Genomic DNA, 24543 nt, shown 5'->3' with positions numbered 1-24543 from the left:
GTAGATGCTAGGGAAGGCACTGGTGACAGTGGTGTAGATGCTAGGGAAGGCACTGGTGACACTGGTGTAGATGCTAGGGAAGGCACTGGTGACAGTGGTGTAGATGCTAGGGAAGGCACTGGTGACACTGGTGTAGATGCTAGGGAAGGCACTGGTGACAGTGGTGTAGATGCTAGGGAAGGCACTGGTGACAGTGGTGTAGATGCTAGGGAAGGCACTGGTGACAGTGGTGTAGATGCTAGGGAAGGCACTGGTGACACTGGTGTAGATGCTAGGGAAGGCACTGGTGACACTGGTGTAGATGCTAGGGAAGGCACTGGTGACACTGGTGTAGATGCTAGGGAAGGCACTGGTGACAGTGGTGTAGATGCTAGGGAAGGCACTGGTGACAGTGGTGTAGATGCTAGGGAAGGCACTGGTGACAGTGGTGTAGATGCTAGGGAAGGCACTGGTGACACTGGTGTAGATGCTAGGGAAGGCACTGGTGACACTGGTGTAGATGCTAGGGAAAGCACTGGTGACACTGGTGTAGATGCTAGGGAAGGCACTGGTGACACTGGTGTAGATGCTAGGGAAGGCACTGGTGACACTGGTGTAGATGCTAGGGAAGGCACTGGTGACAGTGGTGTAGATGCTAGGGAAGGCACTGGTGACAGTGGTGTAGATGCTAGGGAAGGCACTGGTGACAGTGGTGTAGATGCTAGGGAAGGCACTGGTGACAGTGGTGTAGATGCTAGGGAAGGCACTGGTGACAGTGGTGTAGATGCTAGGGAAGGCACTGGTGACAGTGGTGTAGATGCTAGGGAAGGCACTGGTGACAGTGGTGTAGATGCTAGGGAAGGCACTGGTGACACTGGTGTAGATGCTAGGGAAGGCACTGGTGACAGTGGTGTAGATGCTAGGGAAGGCACTGGTGACACTGGTGTAGATGCTAGGGAAGGCACTGGTGACAGTGGTGTAGATGCTAGGGAAGGCACTGGTGACAGTGGTGTAGATGCTAGGGAAGGCACTGGTGACAGTGGTGTAGATGCTAGGGAAGGCACTGGTGACAGTGGTGTAGATGCTAGGGAAGGCACTGGTGACACTGGTGTAGATGCTAGGGAAGGCACTGGTGACACTGGTGTAGATGCTAGGGAAGGCACTGGTGGCACTGGTGTAGATGCTAGGGAAGGCACTGGTGACAGTGGTGTAGATGCTAGGGAAGGCACTGGTGACAGTGGTGTAGATGCTAGGGAAGGCACTGGTGACACTGGTGTAGATGCTAGGGAAGGCACTGGTGACAGTGGTGTAGATGCTAGGGAAGGCACTGGTGACAGTGGTGTAGATGCTAGGGAAGGCACTGGTGACACTGGTGTAGATGCTAGGGAAGGCACTGGTGACAGTGGTGTAGATGCTAGGGAAGGCACAGTGACACTGGTGTAGATGCTAGGGAAGGCACTGGTGACACTGGTGTAGATGCTAGGGAAGGCACTGGTGACAGTGGTGTAGATGCTAGGGAAGGCACTGGTGACAGTGGTGTAGATGCTAGGGAAGGCACTGGTGACAGTGGTGTAGATGCTAGGGAAGGCACTGGTGACACTGGTGTAGATGCTAGGGAAGGCACTGGTGACAGTGGTGTAGATGCTAGGGAAGGCACTGGTGACAGTGGTGTAGATGCTAGGGAAGGCACTGGTGACACTGGTGTAGATGCTAGGGAAGGCACTGGTGACAGTGGTGTAGATGCTAGGGAAGGCACTGGTGACACTGGTGTAGATGCTAGGGAAGGCACTGGTGACACTGGTGTAGATGCTAGGGAAGGCACTGGTGACAGTGGTGTAGATGCTAGGGAAGGCACAGTGACACTGGTGTAGATGCTAGGGAAGGCACTGGTGACACTGGTGTAGATGCTAGGGAAGGCACTGGTGACAGTGGTGTAGATGCAAGGGAAGGCACTGGTGACAGTGGTGTAGATGCTAGGGAAAGCACTGGTGACAGTGGTGTAGATGCTAGGGAAGGCACTGGTGACACTGGTGTAGATGCTAGGGAAGGCACTGGTGACAGTGGTGTAGATGCTAGGGAAGGCACTGGTGACAGTGGTGTAGATGCTAGGGAAGGCACTGGTGACAGTGGTGTAGATGCTAGGGAAGGCACTGGTGACACTGGTGTAGATGCTAGGGAAGGCACTGGTGACACTGGTGTAGATGCTAGGGAAGGCACTGGTGACAGTGGTGTAGATGCTAGGGAAGGCACTGGTGACACTGGTGTAGATGCTAGGGAAGGCACTGGTGACAGTGGTGTAGATGCTAGGGAAGGCACAGTGACACTGGTGTAGATGCTAGGGAAGGCACTGGTGACACTGGTGTAGATGCTAGGGAAGGCACTGGTGACAGTGGTGTAGATGCTAGGGAAGGCACTGGTGACAGTGGTGTAGATGCTAGGGAAGGCACTGGTGACAGTGGTGTAGATGCTAGGGAAGGCACTGGTGACACTGGTGTAGATGCTAGGGAAGGCACTGGTGACAGTGGTGTAGATGCTAGGGAAGGCACTGGTGACAGTGGTGTAGATGCTAGGGAAGGCACTGGTGACAGTGGTGTAGATGCTAGGGAAGGCACTGGTGACACTGGTGTAGATGCTAGGGAAGGCACTGGTGACACTGGTGTAGATGCTAGGGAAGGCACTGGTGACAGTGGTGTAGATGCTAGGGAAGGCACTGGTGACAGTGGTGTAGATGCTAGGGAAGGCACTGGTGACAGTGGTGTAGATGCTAGGGAAGGCACTGGTGACAGTGGTGTAGATGCTAGGGAAGGCACTGGTGACAGTGGTGTAGATGCTAGGGAAGGCACTGGTGACAGTGGTGTAGATGCTAGGGAAGGCACTGGTGACACTGGTGTAGATGCTAGGGAAGGCACTGGTGACACTGGTGTAGATGCTAGGGAAGGCACTGGTGACACTGGTGTAGATGCTAGGGAAGGCACTGGTGACAGTGGTGTAAATGCTAGGGAAGGCACTGGTGACAGTGGTGTAGATGCTAGGGAAGGCACTGGTGACAGTGGTGTAGATGCTAGGGAAGGCACTGGTGACAGTGGTGTAGATGCTAGGGAGTGGTGTAGATGCTAGGGAAGGCACTGGTGACACTGGTGTAGATGCTAGGGAAGGCACTGGTGACAGTGGTGTAGATGCTAGGGAAGGCACTGGTGACAGTGGTGTAGATGCTAGGGAAGGCACTGGTGACAGTGGTGTAGATGCTAGGGAAGGCACTGGTGACAGTGGTGTAGATGCTAGGGAAGGCACTGGTGACAGTGGTGTAGATGCTAGGGAAGGCACTGGTGACACTGGTGTAGATGCTAGGGAAGGCACTGGTGACAGTGGTGTAGATGCTAGGGAAGGCACTGGTGACAGTGGTGTAGATGCTAGGGAAGGCACTGGTGACAGTGGTGTAGATGCTAGGGAAGGCAATGGTGACACTGGTGTAGATGCTAGGGAAGGCACTGGTGACAGTGGTGTAGATGCTAGGGAAGGCACTGGTGACAGTGGTGTAGATGCTAGGGAAGGCACTGGTGACAGTGGTGTAGATGCTAGGGAAGGCACTGGTGACACTGGTGTAGATGCTAGGGAAGGCACTGGTGACAGTGGTGTAGATGCTAGGGAAGGCACTGGTGACACTGGTGTAGATGCTAGGGTAGGCACTGGTGACAGTGGTGTAGATGCTAGGGAAGGCACTGGTGACAGTGGTGTAGATGCTAGGGAAGGCACTGGTGACAGTGGTGTAGATGCTAGGGAAGGCACTGGTGACAGTGGTGTAGATGCTAGGGAAGGCACTGGTGACAGTGGTGTAGATGCTAGGGAAGGCACTGGTGACAGTGGTGTAGATGCTAGGGAAGGCACTGGTGACAGTGGTGTAGATGCTAGGGAAGGCACTGGTGACACTGGTGTAGATGCTAGGGAAGGCACTGGTGACAGTGGTGTAGATGCTAGGGAAGGCACTGGTGACAGTGGTGTAGATGCTAGGGAAGGCACTGGTGACAGTGGTGTAGATGCTAGGGAAGGCACTGGTGACACTGGTGTAGATGCTAGGGAAGGCACTGGTGACAGTGGTGTAGATGCTAGGGAAGGCACTGGTGACACTGGTGTAGATGCTAGGGAAGGCACTGGTGACACTGGTGTAGATGCTAGGGAAGGCACTGGTGACACTGGTGTAGATGCTAGGGAAGGCACTGGTGACAGTGGTGTAGATGCTAGGGAAGGCACTGGTGACACTGGTGTAGATGCTAGGGAAGGCACTGGTGACAGTGGTGTAGATGCTAGGGAAGGCACTGGTGACACTGGTGTAGATGCTAGGGAAGGCACTGGTGACAGTGGTGTAGATGCTAGGGAAGGCACTGGTGACACTGGTGTAGATGCTAGGGAAGGCACTGGTGACAGTGGTGTAGATGCTAGGGAAGGCACTGGTGACACTGGTGTAGATGCTAGGGAAGGCACTGGTGACAGTGGTGTAGATGCTAGGGAAGGCACTGGTGACACTGGTGTAGATGCTAGGGAAGGCACTGGTGACAGTGGTGTAGATGCTAGGGAAGGCACTGGTGACAGTGGTGTAGATGCTAGGGAAGGCACTGGTGACAGTGGTGTAGATGCTAGGGAAGGCACTGGTGACAGTGGTGTAGATGCTAGGGAAGGCACTGGTGACAGTGGTGTAGATGCTAGGGAAGGCACTGGTGACACTGGTGTAGATGCTAGGGAAGGCACTGGTGACAGTGGTGTAGATGCTAGGGAAGGCACTGGTGACAGTGGTGTAGATGCTAGGGAAGGCACTGGTGACAGTGGTGTAGATGCTAGGGAAGGCACTGGTGACACTGGTGTAGATGCTAGGGAAGGCACTGGTGACAGTGGTGTAGATGCTAGGGAAGGCACTGGTGACACTGGTGTAGATGCTAGGGAAGGCACTGGTGACAGTGGTGTAGATGCTAGGGAAGGCACTGGTGACACTGGTGTAGATGCTAGGGAAGGCACTGGTGACAGTGGTGTAGATGCTAGGGAAGGCACTGGTGACACTGGTGTAGATGCTAGGGAAGGCACTGGTGACAGTGGTGTAGATGCTAGGGAAGGCACTGGTGACAGTGGTGTAGATGCTAGGGAAGGCACTGGTGACACTGGTGTAGATGCTAGGGAAGGCACTGGTGACAGTGGTGTAGATGCTAGGGAAGGCACTGGTGACAGTGGTGTAGATGCTAGGGAAGGCACTGGTGACAGTGGTGTAGATGCTAGGGAAGGCACTGGTGACAGTGGTGTAGATGCTAGGGAAGGCACTGGTGACAGTGGTGTAGATGCTAGGGAAGGCACTGGTGACACTGGTGTAGATGCTAGGGAAGGCACTGGTGACACTGGTGTAGATGCTAGGGAAGGCACTGGTGGCACTGGTGTAGATGCTAGGGAAGGCACTGGTGACAGTGGTGTAGATGCTAGGGAAGGCACTGGTGACAGTGGTGTAGATGCTAGGGAAGGCACTGGTGACACTGGTGTAGATGCTAGGGAAGGCACTGGTGACAGTGGTGTAGATGCTAGGGAAGGCACAGTGACACTGGTGTAGATGCTAGGGAAGGCACTGGTGACACTGGTGTAGATGCTAGGGAAGGCACTGGTGACAGTGGTGTAGATGCTAGGGAAGGCACTGGTGACAGTGGTGTAGATGCTAGGGAAGGCACTGGTGACAGTGGTGTAGATGCTAGGGAAGGCACTGGTGACACTGGTGTAGATGCTAGGGAAGGCACTGGTGACAGTGGTGTAGATGCTAGGGAAGGCACTGGTGACAGTGGTGTAGATGCTAGGGAAGGCACTGGTGACACTGGTGTAGATGCTAGGGAAGGCACTGGTGACAGTGGTGTAGATGCTAGGGAAGGCACTGGTGACACTGGTGTAGATGCTAGGGAAGGCACTGGTGACACTGGTGTAGATGCTAGGGAAGGCACTGGTGACAGTGGTGTAGATGCTAGGGAAGGCACAGTGACACTGGTGTAGATGCTAGGGAAGGCACTGGTGACACTGGTGTAGATGCTAGGGAAGGCACTGGTGACAGTGGTGTAGATGCTAGGGAAGGCACTGGTGACAGTGGTGTAGATGCTAGGGAAGGCACTGGTGACAGTGGTGTAGATGCTAGGGAAGGCACTGGTGACACTGGTGTAGATGCTAGGGAAGGCACTGGTGACAGTGGTGTAGATGCTAGGGAAGGCACTGGTGACAGTGGTGTAGATGCTAGGGAAGGCACTGGTGACAGTGGTGTAGATGCTAGGGAAGGCACTGGTGACACTGGTGTAGATGCTAGGGAAGGCACTGGTGACACTGGTGTAGATGCTAGGGAAGGCACTGGTGACAGTGGTGTAGATGCTAGGGAAGGCACTGGTGACACTGGTGTAGATGCTAGGGAAGGCACTGGTGACAGTGGTGTAGATGCTAGGGAAGGCACAGTGACACTGGTGTAGATGCTAGGGAAGGCACTGGTGACACTGGTGTAGATGCTAGGGAAGGCACTGGTGACAGTGGTGTAGATGCTAGGGAAGGCACTGGTGACAGTGGTGTAGATGCTAGGGAAGGCACTGGTGACAGTGGTGTAGATGCTAGGGAAGGCACTGGTGACACTGGTGTAGATGCTAGGGAAGGCACTGGTGACAGTGGTGTAGATGCTAGGGAAGGCACTGGTGACAGTGGTGTAGATGCTAGGGAAGGCACTGGTGACAGTGGTGTAGATGCTAGGGAAGGCACTGGTGACACTGGTGTAGATGCTAGGGAAGGCACTGGTGACACTGGTGTAGATGCTAGGGAAGGCACTGGTGACAGTGGTGTAGATGCTAGGGAAGGCACTGGTGACAGTGGTGTAGATGCTAGGGAAGGCACTGGTGACAGTGGTGTAGATGCTAGGGAAGGCACTGGTGACAGTGGTGTAGATGCTAGGGAAGGCACTGGTGACAGTGGTGTAGATGCTAGGGAAGGCACTGGTGACAGTGGTGTAGATGCTAGGGAAGGCACTGGTGACAGTGGTGTAGATGCTAGGGAAGGCACTGGTGACACTGGTGTAGATGCTAGGGAAGGCACTGGTGACACTGGTGTAGATGCTAGGGAAGGCACTGGTGACACTGGTGTAGATGCTAGGGAAGGCACTGGTGACAGTGGTGTAAATGCTAGGGAAGGCACTGGTGACAGTGGTGTAGATGCTAGGGAAGGCACTGGTGACAGTGGTGTAGATGCTAGGGAAGGCACTGGTGACACTGGTGTAGATGCTAGGGAGTGGTGTAGATGCTAGGGAAGGCACTGGTGACACTGGTGTAGATGCTAGGGAAGGCACTGGTGACAGTGGTGTAGATGCTAGGGAAGGCACTGGTGACAGTGGTGTAGATGCTAGGGAAGGCACTGGTGACAGTGGTGTAGATGCTAGGGAAGGCACTGGTGACAGTGGTGTAGATGCTAGGGAAGGCACTGGTGACAGTGGTGTAGATGCTAGGGAAGGCACTGGTGACACTGGTGTAGATGCTAGGGAAGGCACTGGTGACAGTGGTGTAGATGCTAGGGAAGGCACTGGTGACAGTGGTGTAGATGCTAGGGAAGGCACTGGTGACAGTGGTGTAGATGCTAGGGAAGGCAATGGTGACACTGGTGTAGATGCTAGGGAAGGCACTGGTGACAGTGGTGTAGATGCTAGGGAAGGCACTGGTGACAGTGGTGTAGATGCTAGGGAAGGCACTGGTGACAGTGGTGTAGATGCTAGGGAAGGCACTGGTGACACTGGTGTAGATGCTAGGGAAGGCACTGGTGACAGTGGTGTAGATGCTAGGGAAGGCACTGGTGACACTGGTGTAGATGCTAGGGAAGGCACTGGTGACAGTGGTGTAGATGCTAGGGAAGGCACTGGTGACACTGGTGTAGATGCTAGGGAAGGCACTGGTGACAGTGGTGTAGATGCTAGGGAAGGCACTGGTGACACTGGTGTAGATGCTAGGGAAGGCACTGGTGACAGTGGTGTAGATGCTAGGGAAGGCACTGGTGACACTGGTGTAGATGCTAGGGAAGGCACTGGTGACAGTGGTGTAGATGCTAGGGAAGGCACTGGTGACAGTGGTGTAGATGCTAGGGAAGGCACTGGTGACAGTGGTGTAGATGCTAGGGAAGGCACTGGTGACAGTGGTGTAGATGCTAGGGAAGGCACTGGTGACAGTGGTGTAGATGCTAGGGAAGGCACTGGTGACAGTGGTGTAGATGCTAGGGAAGGCACTGGTGACAGTGGTGTAGATGCTAGGGAAGGCACTGGTGACAGTGGTGTAGATGCTAGGGAAGGCACTGGTGACAGTGGTGTAGATGCTAGGGAAGGCACTGGTGACACTGGTGTAGATGCTAGGGAAGGCACTGGTGACAGTGGTGTAGATGCTAGGGAAGGCACTGGTGACACTGGTGTAGATGCTAGGGAAGGCACTGGTGACAGTGGTGTAGATGCTAGGGAAGGCACTGGTGACACTGGTGTAGATGCTAGGGAAGGCACTGGTGACAGTGGTGTAGATGCTAGGGAAGGCACTGGTGACACTGGTGTAGATGCTAGGGAAGGCACTGGTGACAGTGGTGTAGATGCTAGGGAAGGCACTGGTGACACTGGTGTAGATGCTAGGGAAGGCACTGGTGACAGTGGTGTAGATGCTAGGGAAGGCACTGGTGACACTGGTGTAGATGCTAGGGAAGGCACTGGTGACAGTGGTGTAGATGCTAGGGAAGGCACTGGTGACACTGGTGTAGATGCTAGGGAAGGCACTGGTGACAGTGGTGTAGATGCTAGGGAAGGCACTGGTGACAGTGGTGTAGATGCTAGGGAAGGCACTGGTGACAGTGGTGTAGATGCTAGGGAAGGCACTGGTGACAGTGGTGTAGATGCTAGGGAAGGCACTGGTGACAATGGTGTAGATGCTAGGGAAGGCACTGGTGACAGTGGTGTAGATGCTAGGGAAGGCACTGCTGACAGTGGTGTAGATGCTAGGGAAGGCACTGGTGACACTGGTGTAGATGCTAGGGAAGGCACTGGTGACAGTGGTGTAGATGCTAGGGAAGGCACTGGTGACAGTGGTGTAGATGCTAGGGAAGGCACTGGTGACAGTGGTGTAGATGCTAGGGAAGGCACTGGTGACACTGGTGTAGATGCTAGGGAAGGCACTGGTGACAGTGGTGTAGATGCTAGGGAAGGCACTGGTGACACTGGTGTAGATGCTAGGGAAGGCACTGGTGACAGTGGTGTAGATGCTAGGGAAGGCACTGGTGACACTGGTGTAGATGCTAGGGAAGGCACTGGTGACAGTGGTGTAGATGCTAGGGAAGGCACTGGTGACACTGGTGTAGATGCTAGGGAAGGCACTGGTGACAGTGGTGTAGATGCTAGGGAAGGCACTGGTGACAGTGGTGTAGATGCTAGGGAAGGCACTGGTGACAGTGGTGTAGATGCTAGGGAAGGCACTGGTGACAGTGGTGTAGATGCTAGGGAAGGCACTGGTGACAGTGGTGTAGATGCTAGGGAAGGCACTGGTGACACTGGTGTAGATGCTAGGGAAGGCACTGGTGACAGTGGTGTAGATGCTAGGGAAGGCACTGGTGACACTGGTGTAGATGCTAGGGAAGGCACTGGTGACACTGGTGTAGATGCTAGGGAAGGCACTGGTGACAGTGGTGTAGATGCTAGGGAAGGCACAGTGACACTGGTGTAGATGCTAGGGAAGGCACTGGTGACACTGGTGTAGATGCTAGGGAAGGCACTGGTGACAGTGGTGTAGATGCTAGGGAAGGCACTGGTGACAGTGGTGTAGATGCTAGGGAAGGCACTGGTGACAGTGGTGTAGATGCTAGGGAAGGCACTGGTGACAGTGGTGTAGATGCTAGGGAAGGCACTGGTGACAGTGGTGTAGATGCTAGGGAAGGCACTGGTGACAGTGGTGTAGATGCTAGGGAAGGCACTGGTGACAGTGGTGTAGATGCTAGGGAAGGCACTGGTGACAGTGGTGTAGATGCTAGGGAAGGCACTGGTGACAGTGGTGTAGATGCTAGGGAAGGCACTGGTGACAGTGGTGTAGATGCTAGGGAAGGCACTGGTGACAGTGGTGTAGATGCTAGGGAAGGCACTGGTGACAGTGGTGTAGATGCTAGGGAAGGCACTGGTGACACTGGTGTAGATGCTAGGGAAGGCACTGGTGACAGTGGTGTAGATGCTAGGGAAGGCACTGGTGACACTGGTGTAGATGCTAGGGAAGGCACTGGTGACAGTGGTGTAGATGCTAGGGAAGGCACTGGTGACAGTGGTGTAGATGCTAGGGAAGGCACTGGTGACAGTGGTGTAAATGCTAGGGAAGGCACTGGTGACACTGGTGTAGATGCTAGGGAAGGCAATGGTGACACTGGTGTAGATGCTAGGGAAGGCACTGGTGACAGTGGTGTAGATGCTAGGGAAGGCACTGGTGACACTGGTGTAGATGCTAGGGAAGGCACTGGTGACAGTGGTGTAGATGCTAGGGAAGGCACTGGTGACACTGGTGTAGATGCTAGGGAAGGCACTGGTGACAGTGGTGTAGATGCTAGGGAAGGCACTGGTGACAGTGGTGTAGATGCTAGGGAAGGCACTGGTGACAGTGGTGTAGATGCTAGGGAAGGCACTGGTGACAGTGGTGTAGATGCTAGGGAAGGCACTGGTGACAGTGGTGTAGATGCTAGGGAAGGCACTGGTGACACTGGTGTAGATGCTAGGGAAGGCACTGGTGACACTGGTGTAGATGCTAGGGAAGGCACTGGTGACACTGGTGTAGATGCTAGGGAAGGCACTGGTGACAGTGGTGTAGATGCTAGGGAAGGCACTGGTGACAGTGGTGTAGATGCTAGGGAAGGCACTGGTGACACTGGTGTAGATGCTAGGGAAGGCACTGGTGACAGTGGTGTAGATGCTAGGGAAGGCACTGGTGACAGTGGTGTAGATGCTAGGGAAGGCACTGGTGACACTGGTGTAGATGCTAGGGAAGGCACTGGTGACACTGGTGTAGATGCTAGGGAAGGCACTGGTGGCACTGGTGTAGATGCTAGGGAAGGCACTGGTGACAGTGGTGTAGATGCTAGGGAAGGCACTGGTGACAGTGGTGTAGATGCTAGGGAAGGCACTGGTGACACTGGTGTAGATGCTAGGGAAGGCACTGGTGACAGTGGTGTAGATGCTAGGGAAGGCACTGGTGACAGTGGTGTAGATGCTAGGGAAGGCACTGGTGACACTGGTGTAGATGCTAGGGAAGGCACTGGTGACAGTGGTGTAGATGCTAGGGAAGGCACAGTGACACTGGTGTAGATGCTAGGGAAGGCACTGGTGACACTGGTGTAGATGCTAGGGAAGGCACTGGTGACAGTGGTGTAGATGCTAGGGAAGGCACTGGTGACAGTGGTGTAGATGCTAGGGAAGGCACTGGTGACAGTGGTGTAGATGCTAGGGAAGGCACTGGTGACAGTGGTGTAGATGCTAGGGAAGGCACTGGTGACAGTGGTGTAGATGCTAGGGAAGGCACTGGTGACAGTGGTGTAGATGCTAGGGAAGGCACTGGTGACAGTGGTGTAGATGCTAGGGAAGGCACTGGTGACAGTGGTGTAGATGCTAGGGAAGGCACTGGTGACAGTGGTGTAGATGCTAGGGAAGGCACTGGTGACAGTGGTGTAGATGCTAGGGAAGGCACTGGTGACAGTGGTGTAGATGCTAGGGAAGGCACTGGTGACAGTGGTGTAGATGCTAGGGAAGGCACTGGTGACACTGGTGTAGATGCTAGGGAAGGCACTGGTGACAGTGGTGTAGATGCTAGGGAAGGCACTGGTGACACTGGTGTAGATGCTAGGGAAGGCACTGGTGACAGTGGTGTAGATGCTAGGGAAGGCACTGGTGACAGTGGTGTAGATGCTAGGGAAGGCACTGGTGACAGTGGTGTAAATGCTAGGGAAGGCACTGGTGACACTGGTGTAGATGCTAGGGAAGGCAATGGTGACACTGGTGTAGATGCTAGGGAAGGCACTGGTGACAGTGGTGTAGATGCTAGGGAAGGCACTGGTGACACTGGTGTAGATGCTAGGGAAGGCACTGGTGACAGTGGTGTAGATGCTAGGGAAGGCACTGGTGACACTGGTGTAGATGCTAGGGAAGGCACTGGTGACAGTGGTGTAGATGCTAGGGAAGGCACTGGTGACAGTGGTGTAGATGCTAGGGAAGGCACTGGTGACAGTGGTGTAGATGCTAGGGAAGGCACTGGTGACAGTGGTGTAGATGCTAGGGAAGGCACTGGTGACAGTGGTGTAGATGCTAGGGAAGGCACTGATGACAGTGGTGTAGATGCTAGGGAAGGCACTGGTGACACTGGTGTAGATGCTAGGGAAGGCACTGGTGACAGTGGTGTAGATGCTAGGGAAGGCACTGGTGACACTGGTGTAGATGCTAGGGAAGGCACTGGTGACACTGGTGTAAAGCACGTAGTCTACTACTTTTAAAATTCATTGTAGTAACCATGGTAACAGCGAAGGCGATCAGGGACGCGGAGAAGCTGCTCCGTGACATGTGACTTCGACACCGCGTCGATCGACCTGCCACTTACTTTGGTTGGTTCCAGCGGTGATGAATCGAGCGATATGGCGACTCAGATTGAGACTCTATTCCCATCAATCGATCGTGTATTATACTGTACACATGTCCATTGAGCGTGTTGAAGTGTTTCTCTTCCAATAGAACACTTTTGTTGAGAACAGTAAACCTTGAAAAGTCATGTGAAGAAGTAATGAAGTTTTTGTTTCCGGAGGAAGCACTGTACCTGTGTTACAAAAGATGGATGCACAGGCAGGATTCAAACCCAGCACCCCTGGCCCTATGGTACTGGGACAGTGCCCTACCCATTACGCTACCGGGGATCACCCCCCCCCCCCCCCTCCCCCTCCGCAAGCACACACGGACACACACACACACATGAACACACACACACACACACACACACACACAATACAATAATGATACAACAATGCCCATCCGCGGGTTATGGCAGGTCCTGAAAGGGCCGACAGTGTCTCAGTCAGGGTCAACAGAACTTCGAGTGGCTAGTGAGGTCCTGGCGACGGCGAAAATCTCGGCCGCAGTGGCATATGAAATCCCGAGACACAGGTTTAGGCGGCTGGATGGTGTTGCAGGCCAGTCTCCACGAACGACGGTCCTCGGCTAGGCTGTACCACTGCCAGTCATTGGTGTGACGTTCCTCTAGGTCAATCACGATGTTGTCACGCTAGCGCTTGCGTGGCCTGTGGCGAGGGCGCGTCTTCTGGAGCTCACCAAACAATGCGCTTTTCGGTATTCTGCACACATGCACACACACACACACACACACACACACACGCACACACACACACACACACACTCACACACACACACACACTCACACACACACACTCACACACACACACACACACACACGCACATTCACACGCACACACCTTGACCTTGACCTAGCTTGACAAACAGCTGCCGTTAAACGGCTAGGCTGCCCTCATGAGGAGGGGAACAAAGCGTCACGGCAGAACATCCGGCTTCATGCCGCTGCAGATCCTGCTGTCTGCGATATCACACACAAACACACACACCCACACACACACACACACACACACACACACACACACACACACACACACACACACACACACACACACCAGCCAGTATTAATAATAATTAATTCGCCTAGCCTGGCAAATTTTCATGCGACTGGCCTCGCAGCTCTAATCACTTACGTAATACATATCAGCTGAAAAGACACAGACCTCTCTCCAGCTCTCTTTCAAACCCACATATCTTATCTGTTGATATTTGGCTGCGACTGAACATAACGCTTCTGACCGAAAAAAATTTCGGCTGATCTCTAGAGCCTAGAGGATAATCAACAATCCTGAGTAGTCATGTGATAGTACAGACTTCACCGTATATAGAAGACTAGGCATATGCGGGTAATGCCAGCAGAAAAATTGGCAGAATTCGGTACTTTTTCTGGTAAGTTTCATGCATGTTTTGTATGTGGATAAAGAAATGGAGCAGAATTCGAGGAATTGCCCGCCATAAGGTTTGTATGGTTCTGCCAATTTCACTGCTTTTCGAGCAGAATCTGCCACCTTTTCGAGCATTATCCGCACACCCCTATAGAAGACAGCCTGAGCGCATTCTCCGTATTTGGCAAAATTTGGTGGTAGCAGACTGGTGGCAAAAACGCGATGAAAAGTATTGTCACATGGCTACAGTCCATTCAGAAAAAGATGATATCCTACATGTAGCTTTTGGCCATAAACGGGTCAAATTTTGAGTTTTCGTCTCCTTTTTTTGGCAATCCCCCAGGCATGGTAACTGATTGATTTCACTACATACTCACTGAAAATTGCCGCACATCAATATTATTCGCCGCATATTTACCGCAAATTCACCGCAAATTATGCCATATTATGCCGCGTTTTCCCCCGCGTTTTTTGCGATTTTTTTCCGCAATTTTCCCCGGGGACAGACCACCGTGTGTACGTGTAGATCTCTTCTACGTGTGGTGCGTGTTGAGGCGCAGCGCAGACGTAGGCGAGTCGAGTGTGTTTTAGTTGTTCCATGCTTCCAATCCAAGTCAGTTCACGCATCGTACATGTATCATAGACATAATAATTATACTGTACAATCATGTAACGGCGAATACGGAGGCGTCGCTGCCTTGACGGTACGCGGTATGGGCCGTACCTCAGCTCAGTTCAAAGCAGGGAGTAGTAAAATACTACTCCCTGGTTCAAAGTCAAGCACTACAGACTACAGTACATGATTTTACATTGTTCCAAACTCACCACCTGCACAAACTTACTCGTACCGATCACGGGCTCTCTACTCTGCATCGCGCTCCTTTCCTTAGCTGCAACTGCAAAAGTATACTATCTATAAAGAAGCGTCCGCCAGTCTCGGTAAAGGCTAGTGTACTCAGCTGCCAGCTGCCGACCGGCCCGGATGCTCCGGCGTGTTGTAACATGACAATGCGAGAGCTACCATTCCGTCACTTTCGTCCTGTTCCGTAGAAATGCCGCTGCCTGCCCGGCGGTAGCGGAAGTTCCGACAGCGCACGGCTGTCCGTGCTCACGCAACATTGCACGTCTGCAGGTGGTAAACAGACCGCTTTTTGTATTAGTGATAAAGCCAGCGCAGAATGGGTTCCAATCAGTCGAAGCTTGACGACAGTAATGACATCGTAGCTAGCGCGGAACAGGACGACAGCAAATGGGAAGAATCGCTGAACTCCGTCACATCCCTAGACCTGGCTGGTCTGTCCGTGCAGGAGTTGGAAGCCGTCGAGACAGTTGTCCGAATACAACTGGAGTTCGAGCAGAAAGAGGCCCGGATGCTCAGGTACGAGTGCAAACCCATCACATACGCGTGTTTAGCCTTTGTAGAACACCTGTTCGTTGTTATTTTTTGTTGTTAGTGGGCTTCCAAGCATGAATGTTGAGTGATGGTGCATTGTGCTAACGAGGAGCAAAGAAAACAAATGTCACAGAATTGACACAAGGTATGTTAGTGACCAGTAGCACTAGTAATTATTATGCCCAGACTCCAGAGTATCATGGTTGTCATGTGCTAAGTATGACCGGTCGACCGTCAACAAAATGAACATGCATATACGCTAGCTAGACTTCAAAAAAAAATTCAGTATGGAAGACCATACTTTCAGTTGCACATAACACAAAGAGTACTCCATCTCTAAGAGTATTTGTGTTACCCCCCAAGAGTGTGCAACTCTGGATATGAGGTCTCCAAGAGCGAAATCTTCAATCAGGCCACCTAGAATTAATTCGTTGTTTCGGGTCACTTCACTCATCCGTACCAGGTTCGGTCGGTCGGGTTATTTTTTATTATATTTTTTATTATAGTTGCGGGCATGTGCATACATGTACAATTGTGCATATCGAATAGCTTTTCTCCATCAAGCCAGTCGATCAAATCTGACTGTAGTCGATCCAGCGTAGCCATTGTCCCATCAGATCCAGGTCTTCTCCAGGACCAGATCTTGGCCTCGCTGGCAAACGAGTCTGACGAGCAGCTCTCACCGAAGTCCTTGAAAACTTCTGTCAATGAGCGACGCAGTGGCGGAGCTAATGCTGTTTCAGGACCGATTGTGAATCGGAGATAGAAGACAACCTCGTCAACAAGTGCTGCATCCTGGCTGCTTCTGAGGTCGATGTCTGGACTGCTATATATGTTGGGTCGCGTGTGTACATAGTCTACCTTGTAGTCATGCACATTTGCATGCACAAAAAAAAAAAAAATTGCGGTCGGGTGAAAAAAGACGGTCGGTCGGGTGACCCGAAACAACGAATTAATTCTGGGTGGCCTCACGTGTTCTACACACTTTTCAAGTGCGCTTTGCACTCTGCCAGGGAGTACTGTTTTCTCCACTCCATTGCTCGCTATACTAAATCCTGGACGTGTACAGCGTGACCGCTGCATCACTTGATAAAGGTTTGTGCCGTCGATGGATCCCATAGCAAACCCATACGTCCATTATTTTCCTCATTTGCAGGGCGCTTGAAGCAGCAGCAAGCCGTCACATCTCCACAGCTTCTCCACCATCCCTGGACAGTGCCCCAAATAGCCCGCGTAAACGAGCCGCAACTTGGAGTGCATCTGAAGGTAAGCACGCAACATGTCTTACCTCTCTCTCTCTCTCTCTCTCTCTCTCTCTCTCTCTCTCTCTCTCTCTCTCTCTCTCTCTCTCTCTCTCTCTCTCTCTCTCTCTCTCTCTCTCTCTCTCTCTCTCTCTCTCTCTCTCTCTCTCTCTCTCTCTCTCTCTCTCCTGTACTCTTTTGCAGCTGTGCTCCATGTGTGTGTGACCTCAGCAGAGCATCTTGTTTAGAATGCCGCAGTTATATGACGGTGTGTTTTATCAAGGTACATGTATCCATTATGCGCTTGTGATAAACGGCCTCCATATCCAGAGTGCTCTGCTGGCTGTACTCGGCTGACCCGATACAATACTAATTGGGCACCGGGCCCAGACAGCATGGCAGCTTTGACCAGTGCACCATGATCAGACAGACAGAGTTCCTTGGCTGGACCCGCCTCATTGTGCTTTTTGGTCGGAAGGTTTTATATTAATTTTTTTACTCATTCCACCACCCAACTAATCATTACAAATGAGAAGAAAGACGATACAGTGTCTCCGATATTTCATTCGTGTGTTGCAGAATCATGTGAAAGATGCCCACAGTGCGGTGCAGAAACGCCATGCATCAAGCAGCGGATTTGCTTCCCGGAAGCCTCCAAAATGGTGAGGAGGGAAACATGCTTGTGCCACCTCAGTGGCTTATCTTATACATAATGATTGGCTTGTGGGCTTACCAGACAACTTTCAACAGTCTGTTCAGTGAGCGTGCAGCAGTGAAGTGCGTCCATTATCACACTTTTGTAAGCCATGGACATCAATATCCAATTTGATTTCGAGCTTGTATTATTGTTCTTCTCTGCATCACACCCACAGTCTTGTTTGTGCTGCTTATTTCATGCTTGCAGTTGGTTGCTTATGTTTGCAAAGGTATTAAATCATCCGTGCTTGTGCAATGCTATGTTTCTGACAGACCCAGTGGAGTGCATGTCAAAACTGCACACTAAAGACCGGTACTCAGCTAACAACAGGCAAATGGTTCCATGGTCATGATCTTGAACGATCGATTGCCATGAGCAAGGCAATGCTCACACGTATCGCAGAGGTGAGAGAACTAGAGGTGCCTTTGGTTAACCCGATGTGGCATTTTGTTCTTGAGATTCGTGTATTTGTGTGCGTTATGCTTGCATGCACGGGGTTTGGTTTCTGTGTGCCTGCCTTTGTGTTTGTGTGTGTGTGTGTGTGTGTGTGTGTATGTGCGTGCGTGCGTGCGTGCGTGCGTGCGTGCGTGCGTGCGTGTGTGTGTGCGTTATGCTTGCATGCACGGGGTTTGGTTTCTGTGTGCCTGCCTTTGTGTTTATGTGTGTTTGTGTGTGTGTGTGTGTGTGTGTGTGTGTGTGTGTGTGTGTGTGTGTGTGTGTGTGTGTGTGTGTGTGTGTGTGTGTGTGTGTGTGTGTGTGTGTGTGTGTGTGTGTGTGTGTGTGTGTGTGTGTGTGTGTGTGTGTGTGTGTGTGTGTGTGTGTGTGTGTGTGTGTGTGTGTGTGTGTGTGTGTGTGTGTGTGTGTGTGTGTGTGTGTGTGTGTGTGTGTGTGTGTGTGTGTGTGTGTGTGTGTGTGTGTGTGTGTGTGTGTGTGTGTGTGTGTGTGTGTGTGTGTGTGTGTGTGTGTGTGTGTGTGTGTGTGTGTGTGTGTGTGTGTGTGTGTGTGTGTGTGTGTGTGTGTGTGTGTGTGTGTGTGTGTGTGTGTGTGTGTGTGTGTGTGTGTGTGTGTGTGTGTGTGTGTGTGTGTGTGTGTGTGTGTGTGTGTGTGTGTGTGTGTGTGTGTGTGTGTGTGTGTGTGTGTGTGTGTGTGTGTGTGTGTGTGTGTGTGTGTGTGTGTGTGTGTGTGTGTGTGTGTGTGTGTGTGTGTGTGTGTGTGTGTGTGTGTGTGTGTGTGTGTGTGTGTGTGTGTGTGTGTGTGTGTGTGTGTGTGTGTGTGTGTGTGTGTGTGTGTGTGTGTGTGTGTGTGTGTGTGTGTGTGTGTGTGTGTGTGTGTGTGTGTGTGTGTGTGTGTGTGTGTGTGTGTGTGTGTGTGTGTGTGTGTGTGTGTGTGTGTGTGTGTGTGTGTGTGTGTGTGTGTGTGTGTGTGTGTGTGTGTGTGTGTGTGTGTGTGTGTGTGTGTGTGTGTGTGTGTGTGTGTGTGTGTGTGTGTGTGTGTGTGTGTGTGTGTGTGTGTGTGTGTGTGTGTGTGTGTGTGTGTGTGTGTGTGTGTGTGTGTGTGTGTGTGTGTGTGTGTGTGTGTGTGTGTGTGTGTGTGTGTGTGTGTGTGTGTGTGTGTGTGTGTGTGTGTGTGTGTGTGTGTGTGTGTGTGTGTGTGTGTGTGTGTGTGTGTGTGTGTGTGTGTGTGTGTGTGTGTGTGTGTGTGTGTGTGTGTGTGTGTGTGTGTGTGTGTGTGTGTGTGTGTGTGTGTGTGTGTGTGTGTGTGTGTGTGTGTGTGTGTGTGTGTGTGTGTGTGTGTGTGTGTGTGTGTGTGTGTGTGTGTGTGTGTGTGTGTGTGTGTGTGTGTGTGTGTGTGTGTGTGTGTGTGTGTGTGTGTGTGTGTGTGTGTGTGTGTGTGTGTGTGTGTGTGTGTGTGTGTGTGTGTGTGTGTGTGTGTGTGTGTGTGTGTGTGTGTGTGTGTGTGTGTGTGTGTGTGTGTGTGTGTGTGTGTGTGTGTGTGTGTGTGTGTGTGTGTGTGTGTGTGTGTGTGTGTGTGTGTGTGTGTGTGTGTGTGTGTGTGTGTGTGTGTGTGTGTGTGTGTGTGTGTGTGTGTGTGTGTGTGTGTGTGTGTGTGTGTGTGTGTGTGTGTGTGTGTGTGTGTGTGTGTGTGTGTGTGTGTGTGTGTGTGTGTGTGTGTGTGTGTGTGTGTGTGTGTGTGTGTGTGTGTGTGTGTGTGTGTGACAGAGTTGTAGCAAAGCATCACTGTTGTTTTTTGCTTGGTGATTTGAATGCAAACAAAATTCATGATTCGCGTGAGATTCAGGTAGACTGGGTTGTCCGCATCCGCAAGAACACCACCACATATGCCAAACAATGCTTCAAATGATTCATGATTACTTCATTAGAATGGAGGTAGAAAATATTAAATTAATGTTTGCTCCATGCTGCCCTGTGTGCCCTATCGACATAGTGTGTAATACAACAAACTCTCCTCCTCCATGCGCTCTAAAGCGGACCATTGCTACCCTCGGTAGCCATCTACTACTCACACCAGTAATTTCAAACAACGAAGGGGTCACGCGTAAAAAGAAAAGAAAAGGAAAAGTTTGTAGTACTAGTAGGGCATTTTTTTGTCTCGCGGAATGGCTCTCTTGCTATAATGGGTGTATTTCTACTTATTTATATCCTTGTCAAGCTCTCACCTCCGCTCAAGACCCGCAAACATTAGCCAGTGCAGGCCAATTTTTATTTTTCAAGGAAACCCTTCGAAAATGGTACCAATCGATTCAGCATGTCATTTTCATTCCTCCTGCAAAGTTTCAGCTGATTTGGAGTCATGACAAGGACACTATGGCGATTTGAAGATCGAAAAACTTCACTTTTGTTTGTCAAGAAGAAAGACTATGATCGCACACAAATCATACAACCCGTGTGGCACAATGATTTTTGAACGAAGTTGATCCGTCGACCCCGTGCTTCGCGCATGCACGCATGCATACTGCACAGTACAGAGGCTTTTTTGAACGCAGATATGTTGTTCTTCGTCTTCTTCGAAATGTCTTCCAAATGTGTGGTGCTGGTTTTGTTCTCAGCTTCGTCAAGGCAGAATGCAGCTGCATGTGATGCTCCTGTGTGTTCATGCATGTTCTCTTTTCGCGTCTCGACATTGTAGCGTCCAGACTCAGCTCGACTGGAGAAGATTGAGGAGACTATGCAGTGATCCACATGGAAAATCGATGAAATTTGGTAATTATCGTCGGGCGCTAAAAAGCGCTGGGGAGCATGGGGCTAAAACTTCGTAGCAGTCATCCCTACCATGACAGGCATCGACTGGTATATGTTCCATTCTGTTCCCAACCACTACGGGTCGTCTGCGAAGCTTTCTTCTTCGCCGATTCTCGGACAGATCGTACGTCTTCGCACTGTATCTCTCGTCTCCCTCAACGGATCAAAACACGGTTTTCGCCAGGACGAACACAAACCCCCAGATTTCGCGGCGGCAACATCTTCGAGTAGGGAAAAGCTAGCAGCTAACCAGGAATCACCAAAAAACACGTGTAATACTCAGTGTGATTTGCGACAGCTGTCATTGTGCCGTCGCACGATGCATGTACCATGCACGGGAATGGAACACGGATGAGTCGTTTTATTACGACAGCCTGCACTGGCTACAAACATTGTCATCAGACAATGAGTGATAATTATATGACTCTGTCACTCCACTCCACCACTCCACACTGCGTTCTTGGCCTACATTCATAACACCGTAGCGAGGAAATTCGTTCTCGGTTACATGTGTTGCATATCCTGGCTATGATGCTGTGAATGGGAGCCAAGAGTGTAGTGTTGAGTGGTGGAGTGTTCAAAAAAATTAAATGGCCTATTCCTGGCAGCTTCTACATTACTATCAATACAATAATGATTAATTATTGTGGTTATTCATGATGTTCTTATACATGTACATGTACATGTTGTTGTCACTAGTGCAAGCCACATGCCACTGTTGAACCAACAGTTCCTGACAGTATCAGTTTGCCTCTTGCTGGAAAGGCTGATACTTTATCAGCAGAGCTGGACACGCCAAGTCCAATCACTCCATTGTCAACTTCAAGTACCCTCTCAAGAGCCAAGGTATGTGTGCCAGACCAGGCTGGAATTGCTTTTGTCACAGCATGATGATGCCTTCTCATGTGTGGCTGGTTATAGTTAGTCAATATCTTCCTGGGAAACATGGATAGGATCCTATGGACAGGTGACATTCCCTTAGAGCAGATGTCACACTTCTGTTCTCTCAGGTATTTTCTGCATGTGGTGATTTTTATTCCTCTAGGACGTGATCATGAGGCTGTGCATTGCTTTATGAAGTGTTAAAATATATCCAGATACATGTGGTGGCAGAAAGGGAACTGGCGTGAATATGCAATTAAGGCGCTTGTTTCTTCAGCAACAGCTGTGACCAGGGGGCACTGCCACACGGTACGCGTACACTTGGGAATATAAACAGCCGTGGCTAAGGCTGTGTTTACATGAGAATTTTCAACCCGGGTCGAGTTCAGCCCGGGTTGAAAGTCTGTACGAGAGACAAACAAGGTGAGCGTTTACATGAAGGCAGTTGACCCGGGTCAAATACTGATATGCCGCCAAAAGTCCACTGCTAGAGTCCTGCATGATCACGTGAATACTTTCGCGCGAAATTTGCCCCTGTGCACTGCCATTCAAACCTGGCGCGAGATACGCATAGAAGAACATTAGTACGATTTCTTCGACCCGGGTTGATTTCAACCCTCCCTTGGGGGGGGGGGGGGGGGGGTTAAATCAACCCGGGTCAAGCGCAATGCGTCATGTAAACGCGCCATTCATTTTGTGTACATGGCGGGTTGAAATCTGACCCGGGTTGAAACGCCTCATGTAAACACAGCCTAAATCAGCCATGCTAGTGGGAACTCTGCCACTGATCTGGGTGTGAAAATGCCTGTAAAATTTAAAGCCAACCAGTAGTGTGAAGGTGTTTAGTTTTTTCAGCAGCAGTTGTGACCAGCGGGCACTGTCAACCAGTGGCAGTAGAAATAGCACTGGAAATAGCAGTGGCAAAATCAGCTATGCTAGTGGAAATTCTGCCACTGGTCTGCATGGCTTGTAGAATATCTGTAAAATTGAAAACCAGCCCACTACTTCAAAACGGGTTTATTCAAACAATACGACATGGAAAGAAGGAAGAACACCAAAAATACAAGGGATGAAACTCCGCGATGAAATCAAAATGAAAAATGGAAATAGTCTAATCCAAAGAAACTCTAGCCAGCCCACTACGGCTGTAGTCACAGGGGTGTGCATTGTATTATTAACATGCCGCCCACCGTGTAAACGGTTCTCACCCACCTACAGTTAGCACCTCACGCTTCTCTGCCCTCCCCTCATTTACACTTATAATACACTCAGCACAATGGTGCTTTGTTTCTTACTACTTTCACACAATTGCCTGTGTGAATAAACTTGTCAGTCCCAAAGCACTGTGGTGGTAGATTGCCTGGTCCCACACTCGTGTAAACTTGCCTGTTTCTTCACACACCTGCTGTATATAACCTAGCATCCATCACCGTTACCTGATGATTGAGTTATCTGCAGGATGTTGGCATATCTAACTACTTTTGATGGATAGCTTGCTGTGGGTACTTTCAAAGGTAGATTCTGCCTTGCTTTACTTGCTTTGTCAGAATCTGCTTGAATGCAGTATAATGTTCAAGAACCTTACTGGCGCCTTGCATTGTATGTGGATAAGAAATTCTGAGGTGCCCTGTGTGTAGGCGGTGGCCATCACTGTGGACTTCATGCCTATCATACCAGTATGGGTGTGTGCTGATAGCCCTTCATGTAGATAAGTGGCTCACTGTGTTGTGTGTTGTGATTGCTCTGCTCTGCTACAGCCGAAAGGAAATAGTTGGGCAGGACGAATCCAGGTATGGTGATGATGTTGATGACAATGAGTGCAAGGAAAGAATATTAGATATAGGTAATAAATGTAGGGGAATGGAATGCGATATGAGATACTACCTAATGTTGTATTGTTATCCGATCACTGTTCCTTGCGCTATCAAAGTAGAAGCCTTGTGTCTATCTAGTCTATTTCTGTTTCTGCGTGCACACACATTGCTGTCTTAGGCCTACATTAGTCATGACAACTCGGGCAAAACAATGAATGTCGCCGTTAGCAAAGTACTGGACCTAGTCGACGTTGAACCACATGCTCCTATTGGTATACAAGTAGCCTTGCAGCCACAGAGAAGGTGAGATGTGATTCCATTGCAGTTTTGCTAGTGATATGAAACATCTTGCCTGCAACGTTAATTCAAGAATATCTGGCGGCAATTGGTGCCTACTGGTGACTTCTTGATTTACTAGCTCAATATTCATTTGATTGAGCGGTACTTAAATACGTAAAAATTGAATGTGCCGGCTTTGAAGTACACATTTCCGACGTTGCCATCTTTTTTTTAAAACATACTTGAATTCAAAATACTGCTAGCTGAGAGTGTTGTGAGGAAGTGGTGATATGTGTTCGAACGGAATTTACAATTACGATAAACAGGAGGGATAGGAGACTGTGCCTTCATTGTGTTGTGCTGTGCTTTGCAGTTCAGCTGATTGTCAAGTCAGCAAGGTGGCCTATTCAAGAGACAATGGCTCCGTGGAAGTTGGCCAAGTCCTGTCTTGGCCTCGTCTCAAGCGGAAAGAGGTTCGTTGGGGAATGTTTCTAGAAGAAAGAGCAACCCTATTGAGTTAACTCTTTACCATCCGTGCGTACTTGAATCGATCTCTAGAGATCGATGGACATGCATACACTAAAACATTCGTAACTCGATCGATTCTTGTCGGAATTTAAAGAACTAAATATCTAGGAAGAAGCCGAAGAGCCCAGCTTTCCATTGCATCAATCGGTAAAGACCTGCGATGTCGCATTCCAAAGATATTTCGCTCGACATTTCAGCTACGGCAAAAGTCGAATTTCTTTCCGAGTGACTGACCTTGAGCGGGGATTTCCCCTCTCCTGACATGCTGAGTCACTTTGGCATGCTTCGAGCGCGTGGGCAGCATGAAAAGAAACTCAAGCAAAAAATTTGGAATGTTTACGATGAAGGAGCGAGAAATGGCTGGCGAGGAGAGAATTTCCTCGTATATACAGCGATGGGGTGTATTTGAAGCTCCCTGGCG

At 50.7% G+C, this 24543-nt stretch overlaps 1 protein-coding gene across 3 annotated transcripts in view; it reads left to right on the top strand.

Annotated features, from left to right (window-relative positions):
* LOC135823257 (uncharacterized) overlaps positions 1 to 24543 on the top strand; it is a 35621-nt gene that overhangs the window by 3027 nt on the left and 8051 nt on the right. For 2 of the 3 annotated variants that reach the window (XM_065336107.1, XM_065336106.1), the window contains exons 1-8: positions 14865 to 15406; positions 16578 to 16687; positions 17242 to 17324; positions 17632 to 17763; positions 21319 to 21465; positions 23259 to 23291; positions 23494 to 23618; positions 23968 to 24067. In XM_065336107.1, coding sequence (XP_065192179.1) covers positions 15207 to 15406; positions 16578 to 16687; positions 17242 to 17324; positions 17632 to 17763; positions 21319 to 21465; positions 23259 to 23291; positions 23494 to 23618; positions 23968 to 24067 — 930 coding nt within the window. In that variant the 5' untranslated portion in view covers positions 14865 to 15206. Of the gene's footprint in view, positions 1 to 14864; positions 15407 to 16577; positions 16688 to 17241; positions 17325 to 17631; positions 17764 to 21318; positions 21466 to 23258; positions 23292 to 23493; positions 23619 to 23967; positions 24068 to 24543 lie in introns of those variants that run through there. The other variant, XM_065336108.1, reaches the window with a different exon arrangement.

This window comes from Sycon ciliatum, chromosome 8 (assembly GCF_964019385.1).
Source record: "Sycon ciliatum chromosome 8, ocSycCili1.1, whole genome shotgun sequence".
NCBI lineage: Eukaryota > Metazoa > Porifera > Calcarea > Leucosolenida > Sycettidae > Sycon > Sycon ciliatum.
This window is presented reverse-complemented; position numbering and strand designations above follow the sequence as displayed.